Source organism: Sturnira hondurensis, unplaced genomic scaffold (assembly GCF_014824575.4).
Source record: "Sturnira hondurensis isolate 20B ecotype Veracruz unplaced genomic scaffold, ASM1482457v3 Scaffold0002638, whole genome shotgun sequence".
In the NCBI taxonomy this organism is placed as follows: domain Eukaryota; kingdom Metazoa; phylum Chordata; class Mammalia; order Chiroptera; family Phyllostomidae; genus Sturnira; species Sturnira hondurensis.
The window spans coordinates 1394910-1412951 of record NW_028075269.1 but is presented as its reverse complement, the minus strand read 5'-3'; the positions used below and the strand labels follow the sequence as shown (position 1 = coordinate 1412951).

Genomic DNA, 18042 nt, shown 5'->3' with positions numbered 1-18042 from the left:
TGTTGAACTTCATTGTCAGAGCTGTCACTTTTCAAAGCGCTTTAGCGGGCGGGCTACTATAAAACCATCACCTCGACGGGAGGACCACGGAGGACTCGCAGGCGCCCAAGTGGGAGCGTTTGTTACTTGGAGACGTTTGCTAAGCCCAAGAGAGAGGGCAACCACGGGGGCGGGAGAGGCGGGCCATTTGCCCTTCGGCTACTGGAAGAAGGGTTATTACACCCGCCCTGCGCCTAACATGATGTTCCCCGGCCTCCTCGCGCCCCCCGCCGGGTACCCCAGCCTCCTGCGCCCCACACCCACCTTAACGCTGCCCCAGTCCTTGCAGTCGGCATTTTCCGGACATTCGAGCTTCCTGGTCGAGGACCTGATCCGGATCAGCCGCCCCCCAGCCTACCTGCCCCGCAGCGTGCCCGCCGCTGGCATGTCGCCCCCTAGGCAGGGGGCCACGGCGAATCTTTCAGACACCGGGGCCTCGGACCTGGGGAGCCCAGGTCCAGGCAGCCGGCGGGGCGGATCACCACAGACAGCCGTCTCCCCTGCCAGCGAGCCCACGTTTCTGAAGTTTGGGGTGAACGCCATTCTCTCCTCAGCGCCCAGAAACGGTAAGCGAGTCCCAAACGCTGAGGACCGGTCAGGTGCGGAGTCCTGTCCTCGGCTTCATGTATACAGCAGGTGCCCACGCAAATATCAGCGCACACGTGTACGCACTATCCCAGAGGCCTCACGTCGCGCAATGTGAGACTTAGGACCCGCGAATTCCGGGAGAGAAAAGCCTCCAGGTCCGCCCCACCCTCGAAACGAACAACAGCAGTTCCGTCTCCGGAGCGCACAGTTTCCCAGCGCCGCTAAACAGAGCGCGCGCTACGGCGCCTCTGTGATTCTGCCCTCTTGCCTCTGGGTGCCAGTTCCTTAAAACCCACGGCTGTATATTCACTAGCTTCGCTAGTATTATGGATCTGCAATTCTTTTCTTCCGCGCTCGAGTCCTACCCATCTCGTTAGTGCCCGGGATGAGATTTGGGACGGGGGTGGGTGGGGAGGCGACTCAGGACTATTTGGGGGTGAAAGGATTTCATATATTGTGAAATCATATTGTGCATTCAATGTGCAGAACGACGATCAACCAGGTAATAATCAAATTCTCTGTCTCCCTCCCGCTTTTCCTCCCTCCTTCACTCTCTTCCAGAAGGATCCTCCGCCTTGCTCCAGGGTGTCCCTCCCAAGACCTTCGCCTTTCCGTACTTTGAAGGCTCCTTCCAGCCTTTCATCAGATCCTCGTATTTCCCAGGTAGGTTTCATCCCCATTTCTTCCCAGAGACTGGACGCGCCCCAGTCCCAACACGTCGCAAAACCATATTTCTCCATCCACCCCTCGGGGTTATGCTCTGGTTCAGAGGTTGCGAGGCGTACAACATTCACGAATCCGTCGCGCCAATTTGATGCCCTATTTAGCACAAGCAGTGACTGCTTGACACTTTGCACCAATTCTCTGCTCTACAAATTAGCAGGAATTGTCATGGTCCCAATTTGAGGCGGTTCCCTTCCCGGCGAGGAGCTGTTGGCATCCCTTCACGCCACGGTTTTCCCACAGAGTCAGTGCGCTTGGCCACGATTCCCCCACAAAGGTTTCAGCACCATGACCAATTGGTCAGCTCCTCCGGGCAGCCACACACAGACGGGCCCTCACCCCTCCACGCCGCCCCGAGACACCTACCAGCCGGGGCTAATTTCTCTTTAAGACTCATTCAGGGCTTCGGGCTTTTCACAAGACCACATGGAGTGCCCTCTTGTGTGGGATTCCTGGGGTCGCCCTGGGGGAGGGAGGACAGATCCCCCCTCAGCACCAACCTTCTTTTTCCAACCTGGTTTCCCAAACTCTTCTCCTCTCCTCCCCCCACCGTCATATGTGTTGAAGGACCACCGAACTGATGAAATAGGCAGGAGGGGAGCTCCTGATTGGTTCCTACTCTACAGGAGAAACACCTTAAACAGGGTCCACGAGGTTTTCATCCTGGAGTCCCAGTGGGGGCTCAAAACCTCTGCAACTGCTCGCGTCTCAGAAGATGGAAAAGGGGCGCCTGTAACGAGAAAAGAGGCTGGGCATGGCTGGTGGGGGATGGGTAACGCCAGGAGCGCACTCCCAAATATCAGCGAAAGAAACAAGCAACTGATTTTTAAAAGGAGGAGAGAGAATTCACCAACCCCCCCCCCCCCACCATTCATGCCGCTGCTGATCATGGAATTTGCTCCTTTTCTCTGCCATCTCAATGCACTAACAAAAACCACCCGAGCTTTCTAAATAGCTTTTCATGTCCATTTAATGAAAATGATTCGGGGGAGAGAAGCCTCTGCCATCGGTATTCTCCCAATGGTCCTGGCCTGCAGTTGTGTTTAGTTTGAAAGTGTAAATCTCTTTTGTCCCAGTAATATATGGCTTTCGCTGCTTGTCCTCAGTCTTTTTCTGTTAGTTCATTACTACACAATTACCATTCACGCTTCATTAGAGTCTCTGTTTCTTTTTGGTTTTTTTCCCCCTCCCTTAAAGCGAAACTTTCCCCCTTTTTATCATGCCAATACCCATTGGAAATCGGTCAATGTGCTAATTAGCTGCCGCTTTTCATGTATTCGGCCAAATTCTTTGGGGGGGAGGAGAGGGAAGAGTAATATTTTCCTTCAAAGATGAATACTGATTGGATTTTTTAAAAAAAAAAAACCCAAAGCGGATTTTGTCCCCACAGCCAAATCAACAAAGCACCTCAGTGCCATCTAAGAAATGCAAACCACCTGGGTGATAAAAGCTTAAGAGGGCAGCCCAGTGGTCTCGGCTGGATATTTTATCATGTATTGTTTGTTGCTATTTTAGCTGACGCCCGCAAGTTTGTCTCCCCTGGACTGTTGAATAGAAAAAACGAAAACAGGCTATTGTGGGAGCTGTTTTCTGTGTTTCCGTGGTTTTACCTAATCCGGGTTTGCTTGGTTGAAAGGGAAAGTTATTTGGGCGGAAAGCGCCTTTCACTCTCGAAGGCTTGTAGGTTTGTGGCCTATTCTCCAGGGAAGAAAATGGAGAGCTTTAAAGAGATGAAGGGATCCGAGGGGGAAGACCCCGGGGAGGCGGCGCTGGGAAGGCGGACGCCGCCTGGGGCGGGGCACCACCCACTCACTCGTAACTTCCCACCCGCACCTCCCACCCGCACCCCTCCGCAGCGTCCTCCAGCGTCGTGCCCATCCCGGGGACCTTCTCCTGGCCACTGGCCGCGCGTGGCAAGCCTCGCCGGGGCATGCTGCGCCGCGCCGTCTTCTCCGACGTGCAGCGCAAGGCGCTGGAGAAGATGTTCCAGAAGCAGAAGTACATCAGCAAGCCCGACCGCAAGAAGCTGGCAGCCAAGCTGGGCTTGAAAGACTCCCAGGTGAGAGCGGTCTCCCTGTCACAGCCCTTTCCTCTCCGCACGCTTCACCCCTCTCCCACGTGTCGCGCGTCGCACAGAGAGGAGCGCGGGGGCTAGCTTTCTCGAGGCTGCTCTGGACGGCCCGCTTCTCTCCCCGCTCCGCCTGCCGTGGGCTCAGCGCCTCCACCCCTGTCCGTCTGGGCCAGGTACCAGAGGTTGGGGCCGGAGGCACACGGCGTGGGGGCGGGGGTGAGGGGAGGTTTAGGGCTGAGGACCCTTTGAATTCACATCAGGGGGTGGGGAAGAGGCTGGGGAAGGAAGGACGCAGCCCTCTTCCCCTGCGCCTCCCCTCGCCTGCCCGAGCCCCCGCCCCCCGCCCTTTTAAAGGAGGGTCTGCGCTCACCTTTGTGTCTCCCCTGCTCTCTCCGCCACTCGCGCACCAGGTGAAAATCTGGTTCCAGAACCGACGAATGAAGTGGCGGAACTCCAAGGAGCGTGAGCTCTTGTCTAGCGGGGGTTGCCGTGAGCAGACCCTTCCCACGAAACTCAATCCGCACCCGGACCTCAGCGACGTGGGCCAGAAGGGCCAGGGGGACGACGACGAGGAAGATGAGGGCCGGGGCAGCCCCCGCCATCGCGTGGCCTATCCCGCATCGCCCGACTCTCTGCACCTGCGGGACCCCCGGCTCCAAGGGCCGCCGCCCGCTTCCCCTGCTCACTCCAGCAGCCCAGGCAAACCTTCGGACTTCTCCGACTCTGAGGAGGATGAGGAGGGCGAAGAGGAGGAGATCACGGTGTCTTAGGAGCCTCCAGCGCCTTGGGTACTGTTTCTAAGTGCTTTAAAATGGAAGAGATTGGGTCGGGTCTGGTGTTCGCTGTGTTCCTGCTGTGGACTCGTCACCTGGTCAAGGGCGCCCCAGCCCCTTCCATTGCCCAAAGGGACATTTCCTTCCCCCACACCGCCTCTCGACAGCCCTCTGCACAGAAGTTAAATGTAGGTCTTGTTTTAGCCTTAACTTTTTCTCAACAGCTGCTGTCCATCTTCTTTATTGCTAGCTATTTGAAACACTGTGGGGGTTCGCTCCCACAGCCTGGGTTTAACCGTGAGCCAGGCCCTGCCGGCCCTTAGTAGCGACAACCCAGTAAGGCAGGGAACCCTGGATAGGGGAGGAAACCGGCGTGGGAGCCACAGCAACCCGTGATTCCAAGACCCCCGCCTTCCTAGAGGCACCTCCGTACCTCAGATACAACCCCAAACTCCTCTAACCTAGTCTTCCCGTAAGGGTGTCCTTAGGAAGCTCAAGAGTTTCCAAAAAGAAAGAACATCTATGCCCTCTGGTCTAAGGTGCAACATAAAATGCTGAGCCTTTTCTGTCGTATTGTAAATGTTCTCTGGGCAAAGAAAGGAGTTCTCTAAATGGAAGGAAGAGTCCGCCTCTATTTCTGTATGTGTGAGTCAAAGCTTAACAACACAACACAACACAACACAACACAACACAACACAACAAAACAAAAAGCCCTCTGCATCCATAGTGTGCTTACCAAGCACTGTACCTTGTGCCCTTTCATTATTTCTGGGGAGGTTTTGTTGACGTGCAAGGTTCCTGAGCACTGGGCGTGGTGTGGAGAGAGAGAGAGACCCACAAGCCTCTTCAATTTTTTTTTGTATTGAACTTTGCTGTCTTTGCACAGCTTTTATGAACTGTACACTATTTTGTACACATATGTTGTATGGATATTTTATACCAAGGTTATTGTGAATGGCTATAAAGGAGCGACTAGAGTTTCTTCTCTCTTTTTTTGGACAATGGTTTTTAAACTTTAAAAAGGTAGCTGTTTAATTGCATAACTTATAAACAAATACTTATTTTGTATTTTTACCATGTACAGATTTTTATATATGTATATATGTATCAAATGAACAAATGCCAAATAAAAAGTAGAATGGATCAAAGGGTCAAGTGATATTATCATTAATCCACAGAGTATTAGAGCTGAAAGCAATGGGGCTTCTCTGGTCTCGGTGCTGCAGGAATTTACAGAAAGGAGGCCACCACTCAAGAGGGGAGGCGCATGTCTAAAGCCACCCAGCTGCTTGGTGGCCAAGCTGGAGCTAGAACCCATCTCCAACTCAGGCCAGGTCCCTCTCCGCTTCCCCTTACCATGAAATAAGCATATTTGCTATGGTTACAAAGCCCCGGTCATGTACCAAGAAGTCGAGTCTGCAATACTCCTTCTCCCCTTCTCTAAGGATGGAAACGATGGGCTAAGAGAAGTCAGTGAAAATTTAAGCTGTTCAAGTTTGTGATGGTTTTCCTTTTTCTCCTTGAAAGCATATTTCCTAGTCCCCAGAGAAGCTCATAGTGGGTCTTGACTTTTGTGTATGAACTAATTCTTTTAGGAATGCCAGCTGCAGGCATGACATGAGAACCCACAAAGAAACTCTAGGGCCCTCAAGTGGAGCTGAAGTTCTTTAAAAACTAGCTTTCAGCAGAAATGATGTGTTTAACCAACAGCCTAGAGAGTAAAGAACATCAGGTTACAACTCTTGCTCTGGCTGGTGTGACTCAGTGGATTGGGTGCTGGCTTGTGAACCAGTTGGTCACTGGTTTGAATCCCAGTCAGGGCACATGCCTGGGTTGCAGACCAGGCCAGGTCCCCAGCAGGGGGCATGTGAAAGGTAACCACACATTAATATTTCTCTCTCTGTGTGTCTCCCTTCCTTCTCCTGTCTAAAATTAAATAAATACATAAATATCTTTTTAAAAAATAAAAAATCTCTCTAAAAATGTGCTATATATCAGGGGGTACCCCCCAAAATGGAATTTATTTATAAAAATTGTGTATTTATTCTTACATGTTTAAACTTCAGTCACCTTCAAAGTGCTCTCTATTTGATGCAATATATCTATTAAGACCTTTTTTTCCACTGCTCAAAATAGTTCTTGAACTCATTGATTTTTATACCTTTTGGTGCTTCTGCCATTTTATGTTTTCACCTCTTTCACGTTGGCAAGACATTTCTGTCTGAGGACGTTTTTCATCCAGGGAAACAAAACATGTTGCTTGGGGTGGGATTGGGCGAATAGGGAGGGAGGGGCATGGCGGTCATGATGTTTTTAGTCAAAAACTACTGAACATTCAGAGCGGTGTGGGCAGATGCACTGTAAATCACTCATCATGAAATAGGCAAATGCATTGGAAGAGTCTTAAAAAAAAATTCACCAAAGCCTAATGCAGTCTCTCACAATAGGGCCAGCTGTTGCACCAATACAGATGGGTTCCTAGAACCTCACCTAGCAGGAAAAGTCTGTACTATAAGAGGCCTGTCCTCCAGAAGATAACTCCAGTTTGGGGGAATCCTCCTCTTGTAAACATAATGGAACATTATTGAGCCTTAAAAAGGGGGGAAATCCTGTCACATGTGCAACATGCGAGAACCTTGAGGGCATTATGCTAAGTGAAATAAGTTAGTAGTAAAAAGACAAATACTATCTGATTCCACTTGCATGAGGTACCTAACATTGTCAAACCCATAGAAACCAAAATTGTGGCTGCCATGGCTGGGGTGAGTGGGAGATCGGGAGTTGTTCAGTGGGCACACTGGGTTTTCCAAGATGAAAAAATTCTGGAGATCTGCGCACAACAATGTGAATCTAGTTAATATGGCCGAACTGCAAATTTAAAAGGATTATAATGGTAAGTTCTATGAGTTTTTTTATCTCAGGTTTAAAAAAATTAAGTGAATTGTAATAATAACACATGTTAGAAGAGATAAAGCCCAGAAATGGTCAAAAGTGTGACACGCAAGTGAAAAAATTTGAGGTAGCAATATTATTGTAAGACAATGCAGAATTCAAAGGAAGAAACATTATATGATATAAACAACTTTTTTCTATAATAATAAAGTTAAAATCCAGAAAAGAAAAATATACTCTGGAAAGTTTTAAAGTGTATGCTCCTTCCCTACATTCACAAAGGTTTACTTAAGAACTACAAGCCCTGGCTGGTGTAGCTCAGTGGATTGAGCGCAGGCCTGCGAACCACACGATCGCGGTTCAATTCCCAGTCAGGGCACAAGCCTGAGTTGCAGGCCAGTTCCCAACAGGGGACACATGAGAGGCAACCATACATTGATATTTCTCCCCCTCTCTCTTTCCCTTTCCCTCTAAGGTAAATCAATAAATTCTTAAGAAAAAAAAAAGAACTACAAATGCTGAATTTTGGCTCATTTTAGTGCCTCTTTCAGCTGAACATCACAAGCAGAAGGACCATATCCCTTTTGCATACTGTTTCTCTAGTGTCATGCATAGTCCCTAACACATAGTAGGTGTTTGATATGTGTTGACTGAACAAATAAATTAAAAGGAGGGAAGGAGACACTCTAGAGAGTAAACCAGCAACTTTCAGCCAGGATGCTATGAGGATTTTTAAAACATGAATACCTCTTCTTTAGTCAGGGGCACTGACTTCTTTCCCCTTAGACTGTCAAATAAAAAATTTAAACAGCCAACGTAACAATAGTTATCCAGTGTAAATGCATCAAAATTGTATGTATTTTTGTCAGATCAGAAAATATATTTTTGGTGTGCCACAGAATTTTAGTAATTAGTTTATGTGTGCCATGAGACAAAAAATGTTGAAAATCGCTGGTCTAAGCTATAGGTCTGGAATTTGTAAATCTTTCAAATGAAGTGAAGAATTACTTAGGCAAAAAGCAAGGAAGGAAGGAAAGAAGGAAAGAAGAAAGGTAGGAAGGAAGGGAGGGAGGGAGGGAGGGAGGGACGGAGGGACTCAAATCTCTCTCTGCTCAGACTGAGACCCAGATAGTCAATGGCCTTTGGGCATCTTGGTGTCCCAAGAACTTGTTAAATCCCACAGGCCGGGGACCAAGTGCCATGTCTTCCAGTTGCAATAATCCATTCAAACAAAGCAAAAACAAAATGAAATAAAACAAAAAGAAAAAAAGCCCCTCACTCTTGCCCTTAATTCCATGAATGTCTATATTTCTCTCACTCAAAAATTAGAGACCCAAGTGCCATTCCTGACCTCTCCCTCTTTTCACTCCATACAAGGAATCAACCACTAAGGCCTGTCCCTGTATATAAGTCCTGAATAGATTTTCTGCTCCTTTCCATTTTCATTGGTACTCTCTACAAGAAGAGCTATTATTATTTTCTTTAGAAGAACACACTATGTGCTAGATGTGATAAGTAGCATTTCATATACATTATTTCCCTTTCATCCACACTATGACTATTTTTAATTATATTTTATTGATTACACTATTACAGTTGTCTCCATTTCCCCCCTCCATCCAGCACCCCCTACACCCTCAGGCAATCCCCACACCACTGTTTGTGTCCATGGGTGATGTGTGTAAGTTCTTTGGCTACTCCATTTCCTATTCTGTACTTTACATCCCCATGGCTATTCCGTAACTACCTATTTGTATTTCTTAATCCCCTCACCCCTTCACCCATTCCCCACACCCCCTCCCATCTGGCAAACATCAAAACACTCTCCACATCCATGATTCCATCTCTGTTCTTCTTGTTTGTTTAGTTTGTTGTTTAGGTTCAATTGTTAATAGATATGCATTTATTGCCATTTTATTGTTCATAGTTTTGATCTTCTTTTTCTTAAATAAGTCCCTTCAGCATTTGATATAATAATCATTTGGTGATGATGAACTCCTTTAGTTTTTTCTTGTCTGGGAAGCTCTTTATCTGCCCTATGATTCTAAATGATATCTTGGCTGGGTAGAACAATCTTGGCTGTAGGTTCCTGCTTTTCATGACTTGGGATATTTCTTGCCAGTCTCTTCTAGCCTACAAAGTTTCCTTTGAGAAATCAGCTGACAGTCTTATAGGAACTCCTCTGTAGTTAACTACATTTTTTGCTGTTTTTAAGATTCTCTCTTTATCGTTAACCTTTGGCATTTTAATTATGGTATGTCTTGGAGTGGGCCTCTTTGCATCCATCACTCTCTGTGCTTCCTGAACTTGAATGTCTATTTTCTTCACCAAATTAGGGAAGATTCCTTTCACTGTTTTTTCAGATAGATTTCCAATTCCTTGCTCTTCCTCTTCTCCTTCTGGCACCCCTATGATGCAAATGCTTGACCACTTGAAGTTGTCCCAGAGGGACAACTATCCTTGTTTTTTGGATTCTTTTTTCTTCTTCTTGTTCTGACTGGTTGTCTTTTGCTTCCTTGTGTTCCGAATCATTGATTTGATTCTCAGTTTCATCCATTCTACTGTTGTTTCCCTGTACTATTTTAAATCCCATTTTACAAATAAGGAAACATACTCAGAGATCTTTTTGGTTATGCCCTTTCCCCAGCACTCACAGCATCTGAGAAGGCTTTGTGGAGAAATTTGCTCACAGGCTTGTAGGATGATATGATTTTTATGGGGTAGGAAGAGGAAACCATATACCACACCATTTCAAGAGAGACATAAGAGAGAGCAGAGGGAAGGATGTATCTGGGATGCAGTGCTAGACAGTGATGTGGTGAGGAAATCTTTTTACTTAGAGGCAGTAAGTTGAAACAAGCAGCAACTAAGCAAAACATTCCCAAAATGCCTCTCTTTCCCTTTTTAAAAACACAAAAGACTAACAGAAATGTCTCCTGAGCCCTATGTGCTGGGCGTAATGCTGAAGCTTTCATGTAGTTGGTATGTAACTTGACTGCAGCCCTGCATCAAAGGGTCAGTATCAACACCTGACAGGATGGAAAACTGAGGCTGAGAAACTTTCCCCCAATTTCTAGACGGCAGAGAGCCTCGCACAGTCTCTTCCCACTAAGGGCAGATGTACCACAGAACCCAAATTTCCACCCCCTCCCGCACCCCACTACCAACTTCAGGCTCCACAAGGAGTCCTTTTAATAAATATTTACTCTTTCCTTTAAAAGGTGACTTTAGCTAAAGTCATATCATTTGAGTTTGGAAAGGCAAAATTAATTAACTATAAAAATGCTTGTCCTGGCAAAGGCCTACTTAAGTCTAAAACTTTATACCCCCCGAAGAGAAAAAAAATGTTTCCTTGATTTTGAGTTGATGGTTTTAGTTTTTTCTAAAAAAATGACTTTTCTGACACTGATGTAAAAACAAGCTCGTTAAGTGCAACATGGAATCGCAGATGAGATCCTGGAGCAGAAAAAGAACAATTGGACTAAAATCTAAAGCAAGCTGAATGAAGCATTGACTGTAGTTAGCAATAATGTATTTTAATAATGCATTAATATTGGTTTGTCAATGGTGACAAATGTAACACGGTGAATTCAGTAAGATAGTAACTTTGGGGGAGGTGAGCCATGAGTATACAAGGAACTCCCCGTGCTATCTGTAGCTTTTTGTAAATCCAAGATTACCCCAAAATAAGACTTGAAAAAACCCCAAAGGTGTTTGTGTAGTTAGCTGCATGTGTTTTTATGTGTTGCTAGGGAGAAAACGCGACCACACTCTTTACAGTTTAAATGGCAAAAATACTATTAGAGTAAAGTTCTGATTAAAAGGAAAACTGACGTTTCAATTCATTCTTTGGTAATCCAAAGCAACAAAAGTGTGCACTCCACCCCCTGCCCAAGCTCGGTGGGGCTTACGATTCTATTATTTTCCCCGCTCACCCCCATTCCCCCACCTCCCACCAGCAGGGTAATGCCTCCTGGAATTCTCTTTGGCACAAACATCTTGTTTTAGGGCCGTGTTTAGACTGTGATTAAAAGAGGATTACTCGCACCACATAGGCACCCCCATGGGAAAGAGGCCACCCCTACACGTAACTTCCCTATGCCTACCACACCCCAGCAGTCACTAACCGACCAGGCAAAGCAGAGCGAGGGGTGAGAGAACTGTGTTTTTGTTGCTCTCAGCAAAAAGTCTGATATCAACTAGCAGCTGTCACTAACCCCCTCGTTCTCAAGTCAAAAGGACTCATTTACTAGGATTGATAATGTAAGTGCTGCTAAGGTTTGTATTCCAAGAAAATTCTCTTTGTAAAGCTGTAGCTAGGGGGGAAGTAACTAGGAACAAGCAGTTATTACTCACTGACAAGGCCTGGAACAGACTGGTTTACAGAGGCCTGATTTGTGCACACGTATTTGAGGAAATAGTTTCTCTCTTTTTAAAAAGATTTTATTTATTTATTTTTAGAGAGATGGGAAGGGAAGGAGAAAGAGAGGGAGAGAAACACCAGTGTGTGGTTGCCTCTCATGCACCTGCTACTGGGGACCTGGCCTGCAATCCAGGCATGTGCCCTGACTGGGAATCGAACCAGAGACCCTTTGGTGTGCAGGCCGGCGCTCAGTCCACTAAGCCATACCGGTCTGGGCAGGAGATAATTTCTCACACAAGGTTCTCTCACAAGTAAAGTAATCCTCCACACTTGTTCAGAGTTCACAATTTTTACCTTACATCATCCCATTTGATTTTCGTAACAACCCCATGAGACAATAAGGGCAGGCTGCTTCTTCCCTGTGCTCTACCTAGGCTCACTGTTGCCTGAATAAAACTGGGGTTCGGTCAGTCAGAAGGAGAGGATTAGTACTGGGTGGACAACCACCAAGGTCTTCTGCAGCATCTAAGAATGTAGATTATTCTCTTAGTTCCTAACCTTGCTCCTCAACCCCACCCCATCATTATCTTGGCCTTCCCTCAACAGATCTTCCTCCTTCACGCATTAGTCAGGAAACCTTCCACCAACTGCTGGGAAAACTCTACTCCTTCTCCCAGGGAATGGTCTTACTCTAGTTCTAGCTGCTTCTCTTCCTCATTCACAAAACTCCCTCCCCTCAGCTCAGAACAGCAGGTGAACAGACACCCACACGGCACGTGGGAAGGGGCTGGACAGGCCAAGTGCGGGAAGAATGCTGATGCTCCGAACTCGTCAGTGAGTCAGGAAGAGACTGTCCACATACAGTCGTCACAAGTGGGAGTTCACCTCCTCCTTTTCCCAATCGTCCTAAAGCAAGTGTTGAGCCAAGTGCTGTCAAACACACACACAACAAAACACAACACAACACACAGACAGGGCTCCTAATGACAGACACCGATTCTCAGAGGAGCAGTAGAGACTGAATGAGTCACAAATGCTGATGTCTCCCATTACCAGGCACGTGAGTGGTGGGGACCCTGGTGAGCTGGAGGATGCAAAGCCCACTGAACAGGCTGACTGCTACTCACTCTAGCTGATGGTTTCCCTGTGGGAATACTGGTCGGATAGCCTGGGAGAAGCTGGAAATCTGGAATGTAAGTGCAATTTCCCATTGTAAAAAAAAGGTGAGAGCAGCTCTGGCTGCTGTGGCTCAGTGCCTATCTGAGAACCAAATGGTCACCAGTTCAATTCCCACTCAGGGCACATGCCTGAGTTGGGGGCATGTGAGAGGCAACTGATCAAGGTATCTCTTGCATATCAAAGTTTCTCTCCTTCTTTCTCCCTCCCTTCCCCTCTCTCTAAAACAAGATAAATAGAATCTTTTTTTTTTTTAATTGTAAAAAGGTGAGCAAATGCCTCCTCTCTTACAATGAGGTCTCTACTTCATACTATTTGTATGTGGAACTGTCCAGTTCCGGTCCTTCGTCTCCCCAGCTTCTTTCTAAGGGTCCCCTGTGTGCCTGTCTGAGACCAGAAAGGGGTCTGTGGCTGAGCAGTATGCTTCTGAACAAAAGGCCTCACCCTTAGCCTTTTCTTATCACTATGGACTCATGGATTTTTGGTTTTATTCGATTATATTATGCTACATCCCCACCATTCTCCTTTTTGATGTTCAAGTGTCTCAGACAGCCCACGGGAGCCCCTTCGAGCTGACCCCTGTGCCCCTTGGACCCCTCTCCAACTGTCCTTGACCACGTCCTGTGTTCCAGGCTGACCTGGTCATTTTTCTGGCCTGCACCTGGAATTAGCCACTTCTCCACGAAACTCAGGTCTGTTTATTTATTTAGTGGGGAATGGTATTCAGAAATCAAGATCTGCCTGCTAAGTGGGCTGATTTGCACTATAATATTGCCACTGGGGGGGGGGTGGATATCATACCGCTAATCTCCAATTTAATACAGCGGCACAGGGCTCTTCCTTCCTTCCCCAATTCCATGTTTTCATGTCCTGGCATGGCCCGTGAGAATGCTTGTTACCCTAGAGAATGTATTAGCTTTAACCAACACTACTCACAGGAGGCTACTGGGACTTGTGTGTCAACATCACTGCCATCAGCACACCTACAAGTGAACACATGATTATATTCCACTAAATTATACAAAGTTCTGTTATCTATTTGATACATGGACAGGTCTCTTTGCTCCTATTGCTATTCATCTGTGAGGCACTTTCCTCCTTGCTGAGTTTGCCCTCTGACCTTCCTTCTGCCACACTCCCTCCTCACTTCTGTCCTCGCCTCTCTGCTTGATGCTGAGGCCTGTCCACTTCTGAGATTCCTTCTATCTTTCTCTGCTCTCTACCCCAGCACTTTTTGCTGATGGGAGCCCTGTTCTGCTCCAGGCACTAGAACTACATTGGGGAATTAGCACGTCTCCAGCTCAGTGGAGGAGACACAGAGCATGGCAGTAGAAGGAAGGGGACAGTGACAGGGGGCCCGGGACTGCTGGGAAGCACAGCGAGGACTTCCCACCCCAACGTGCCCCTGAGTGGGGGTGGCACTCTGGAGCTGGCTCTCCCTCTATGCGAAGAGACCCTTGCATGAGCTTCCCCTGCCATGAAGCAGGTTAATAATACACCCCAGGCTCCACTGAGCGGGCAGCTGGGCTGGGGAGAGTGTGGCACAGGTTGAGTATCATGAGCACAGTTGTGTGATGCCCTCCACAGAGCCACACACAGGAAAGCAAGAACTCAGCCTGGGTGACTTAGGGGTTCTTATGTTCTCTGAACTGTTCCACGTCCATGTCTGCAGCGACCACCCGTCCAGTTTTGCCTGTGTAGCAACCATGCCCTCCAATGTTCCTTCCAAGAATGAGCTTTTTTCCCCCTCCTGGTGCACATGATCTGGTCTGGCTGCTGCCCCGCCCCCACCCCCAGCTCGGTGAGTGGAGGACACGACTCAGGCCCATGAGTCTGAATGAGTGCCCACTCCGTAACCTGAAGCGCTCAGTGCAAAATGAAAACGCAGGCACCCCTGCTCAAAATTCGTGAAGGCTTTCAAGACGGCAGCAGTGGAGCATTGCAGTAGGTTGCAGGGGACCCAGGGCTTCCTGGGACATCCCCCAGACAGCAGTGGGGGAAGGGCTGCAGCCACAGACCTCTGCCACGATCCTCCATTTCCCCAACACCAGAGGCTCACATTAGCACACACAGGAAAAACAAGCCAAGGGAGCTACGGTCAGGAATCTGAGAGATATCACCGGCACGTTGCCTCTGTGGCACCCTGACCATCTGAGCCCAGAGATGGGAATGTTTCCCCAAAGGTCACACAGCTGGTTCAGGGTGGTGTCTAAATTGGAACCCAGGTCCCTAGCAGCACTCCCAACCTCCTGAGGCAGGGGTCCAAGGCACTTTTCAGCCTGACAAGATCTTGGCAACCTTTAAGAAGAGAGATGGGAATGACAGCAGCCAGCAATCTCTGAGAGCTTATAATGCACCACATGCAGTTCTCCAAACTTGACACATTTGACCTCGAGGGTTGCAATGACCCTAAGACGTAGGTATCATCATCATCATCTCCACTTCACAGATGGGGAAACAGTAGTACTGAAGTGTGAAGTGACCTGTCCAAAGTGTGAATCTAGCACTGGATTTAAACCCAGGCAGGCCAGCAGGAGAGTGCAGGGTCTTAGCCCGCTCTCTGCCCTGACAGAGTGTCAGGCTGAGAACCCTGGGAGCAGCCAGAAGAGCAGGAAAGTGGCTCCTATTGGTTAGTGCTTGTGCCCCCAGATGGTGTGTTCCGGTTTACCTGCTTCATCAGGTTTATCTCAGCAGGCAGTGCCTCCCTCAGGCAGGATCTGCCAGGCTGCTCCCAAAGGCTCCTCACAGAAACCTTGACTCAGAGGACTTCCGCCAAGATGGAGGCATAGGTGGAAACACTGTGCCTTCTCCCACAACCAAGTTTGGATACAACAAAGGTTTAGTAAGCAAAGACACAGCCAAAGAACAGAAAACTGAACTGTATGGAAGTCCGACAACAACGAACCGTTCAACCGGGATGGTAAGAGGGGCGGAGCCAGCAGTGGACGTGGGTCGGGCAGGAAAGATCCCCAGACTCTCCAGGTGCCCAGGCAGCCGTGGTAGAATTGGGCGGACCCAGTGAGGGCGCGGGCGGCGGGCTGGCCACAGTCACACATTCGCACGCAGATAAACCAGTGGAGGAGTGAGCAGTGAGATGGGCCGCGCAGGCAGGTTCACCCCAGTGGGTGAACCCAGTGGCGGAGGGCTGACCGTGGTCGCAGACAGTGGGACGGAGCACGTGGGCCCTGGCGACAGTGGTAGCTGTGCCCACGGACAGGACCACCATTGATTTCCTTTGACCCCGCCCCCACGTACAACGTCACAACCCAGCGACTGAGTTGCCCCGACCTGGCCAACACCTGGGGCTCCGCTTCTCATACATAACAGGCACGAACAGTCCAAAATATGGCTCAAGAAGAACTCAAAGCCCCAGAGCCGATAACTCTAAATGAAAAAGAAATAGCCAACCTCTCAGATGCACAGTTCAAAATACTGGTGATCAGGACGCTCACAGAACTGGTTGATTTTAGCCACAAATTAGAGGAACATATGAAGGCTAAACTAATTGAAATGAAGGGAAATGCACAGGAAAGCAATAGTGATGGAAAGGAAACTGGGACTCAAAACAATGGAATGGACCAGAAGGAAGAACAAAACATCCCACCAGAAAAGAATGAAGAAATGAGAATTCGAAAAAATGAGGAGAGGCTTAGGAACCTCCAGGACATCTTTAAACATTCCAACCTCCAAATTATAGGGGTACCAGAAGGGGAAGAGGAACAGCCACGAGTGGAACACTTATTTGAACAAGTAAAAAAGGAGAACTTCCCCAGTCTGGCAAAGGAAATAGACTTCCAGGAAATCCAGGAAGCTCAGAGAGTCCCAAAGAAGTTGGACCCAAGAAGGAACACATCAAGGCACATCATAATTACATTAGCCAAGATGAAAATGAAGAAGAGAATCCTAGAAGCAGCAAGAGATAAGGGGATAGTTACCTACAAAGGAGTTCCCATCAGACTGTCAGCTGATTTCTCAAAAGAGAACTTACAGGCAAGAAGGAGCTGGAAAGAAGTATTCCAACTCATGAAATCCAAAGACCTACAGCCAAGATTGCTCTATCCAGCAAAACTTTCATTTAGAATGGAGGGGCAGATAAAGTACTTCTCAGATAAGATCAAATTCAAGGAGTTCATCATCACCAAGCCCTTATTATATGAACTGTTAAAGGGACTTGTATAAGAAAAAGATGAAAAATATGAACAGTGAAAGGACAGCTAACTCACAGNGCAAATCGTGGAACTGGGATTTGAACCCATTTTTTTTTTTTTAAAGATTTTATTTATTTATTTATCTTTAGAGGGGAAGGAGAGGGAGAGAAACATCAATGTATGGTTGCCTTTCGTGCATCTCCTGCTGGGAGTTGGCCTGCAGGGAACCAGCCTGCAACCCAGGCATGTGCCCTGACTGGGAATCGAATCGCGATCCTCTGGTTTGCAGGCCCATGCTCAATCCACTGAGCTATACCAGCCAGGGCTGAACCCATTCTGTAGGGCTCCAGAGCCTGTGTGCCTAGCTAGCTGCTCCCTTAATCACCTAGGAAGGGAAGCCAGGACATGGGGTTCTGGTTCTGGCAGCATGGTTAGCTCAGGTTGTGTTCTGAGACCATCTCCCTACCCCTAGACTCAGTTTCCTATTCTAAGTATAATAACACTTTCTGGGCCTCACCTGCAGAGCCCAGGGGGCCCAGCAATGAGGTTATGCATGTGAGTACTGGGATGTGGGCAGGGGCGATTGGATGGTGTTTTGGTATAGGAGTAGGACTCCGAGCTTTGGAGTCTTTCAGGTCCTGGGTTCAAATCCTTATTCGGTGCCTGGTTAGTGAGACTTTGCACAAGTCTCTCAACCAGTCATTCCATTGAGGGAGGGAGCGGGGAGGATACCAATGTCACATGACTGTTAAATGGATCACATGAATCATAAAGGCAAATTACTTGTCTTAGATGCCTGAATCACAATGAACCTTTTCCTATTTCCTTTATAGGAGGTCCGCTTCACCCTCCCAGCGAGAAGCAGAGAGAAAATACCACGCTCCATTTTTCTGAGGCTCGTGTCCCATCCTTTAAACAAACAAACAAACAAACAAAAAACCCACTGAAATTAGATGAGAGGGGCAGGGAAGGGAGAGAGAGAGAGAGGGAGGGAGAAATAGACAGACAGACAGACAGAGAGAGAGAGAATTTTGACTAGAGTCCAGCCTGGCCCCCGGAGGGCTGCCTTATGGCATTACTTGGGCTTTGCTACCCCCTTGTGGCCACTCTGTGGTATAATGGGCTGCTTGTAATTGCAGCTTGGAATGGCAGGAGTTGGGAGAGGCCGTGGCCCCACCCCGTACATTCTAGTTCTCCAGTGCTAAGGGGAGAACTAGCTACAGTCTGTGGTTCCCGGGTCAGTGGAATCAGTCACATTAAAAAGCCACT

The 18042-nt window shown here is 48.0% G+C and overlaps 1 protein-coding gene across 1 annotated transcript; it reads left to right on the top strand.

The window, feature by feature from the left end:
• Window positions 1–238: 238 nt before the first annotated feature.
• On the top strand, window positions 239–4191 carry DBX1 (developing brain homeobox 1). Its single transcript, XM_037040377.1, has 4 exons — window positions 239–605; window positions 1189–1290; window positions 3207–3409; window positions 3832–4191. The coding sequence occupies exons 1-4, from the start codon at window positions 239–241 to the stop codon at window positions 4189–4191; spliced, it is 1032 nt and encodes a 343-aa protein (XP_036896272.1).
• Window positions 4192–18042: the final 13851 nt, after the last annotated feature.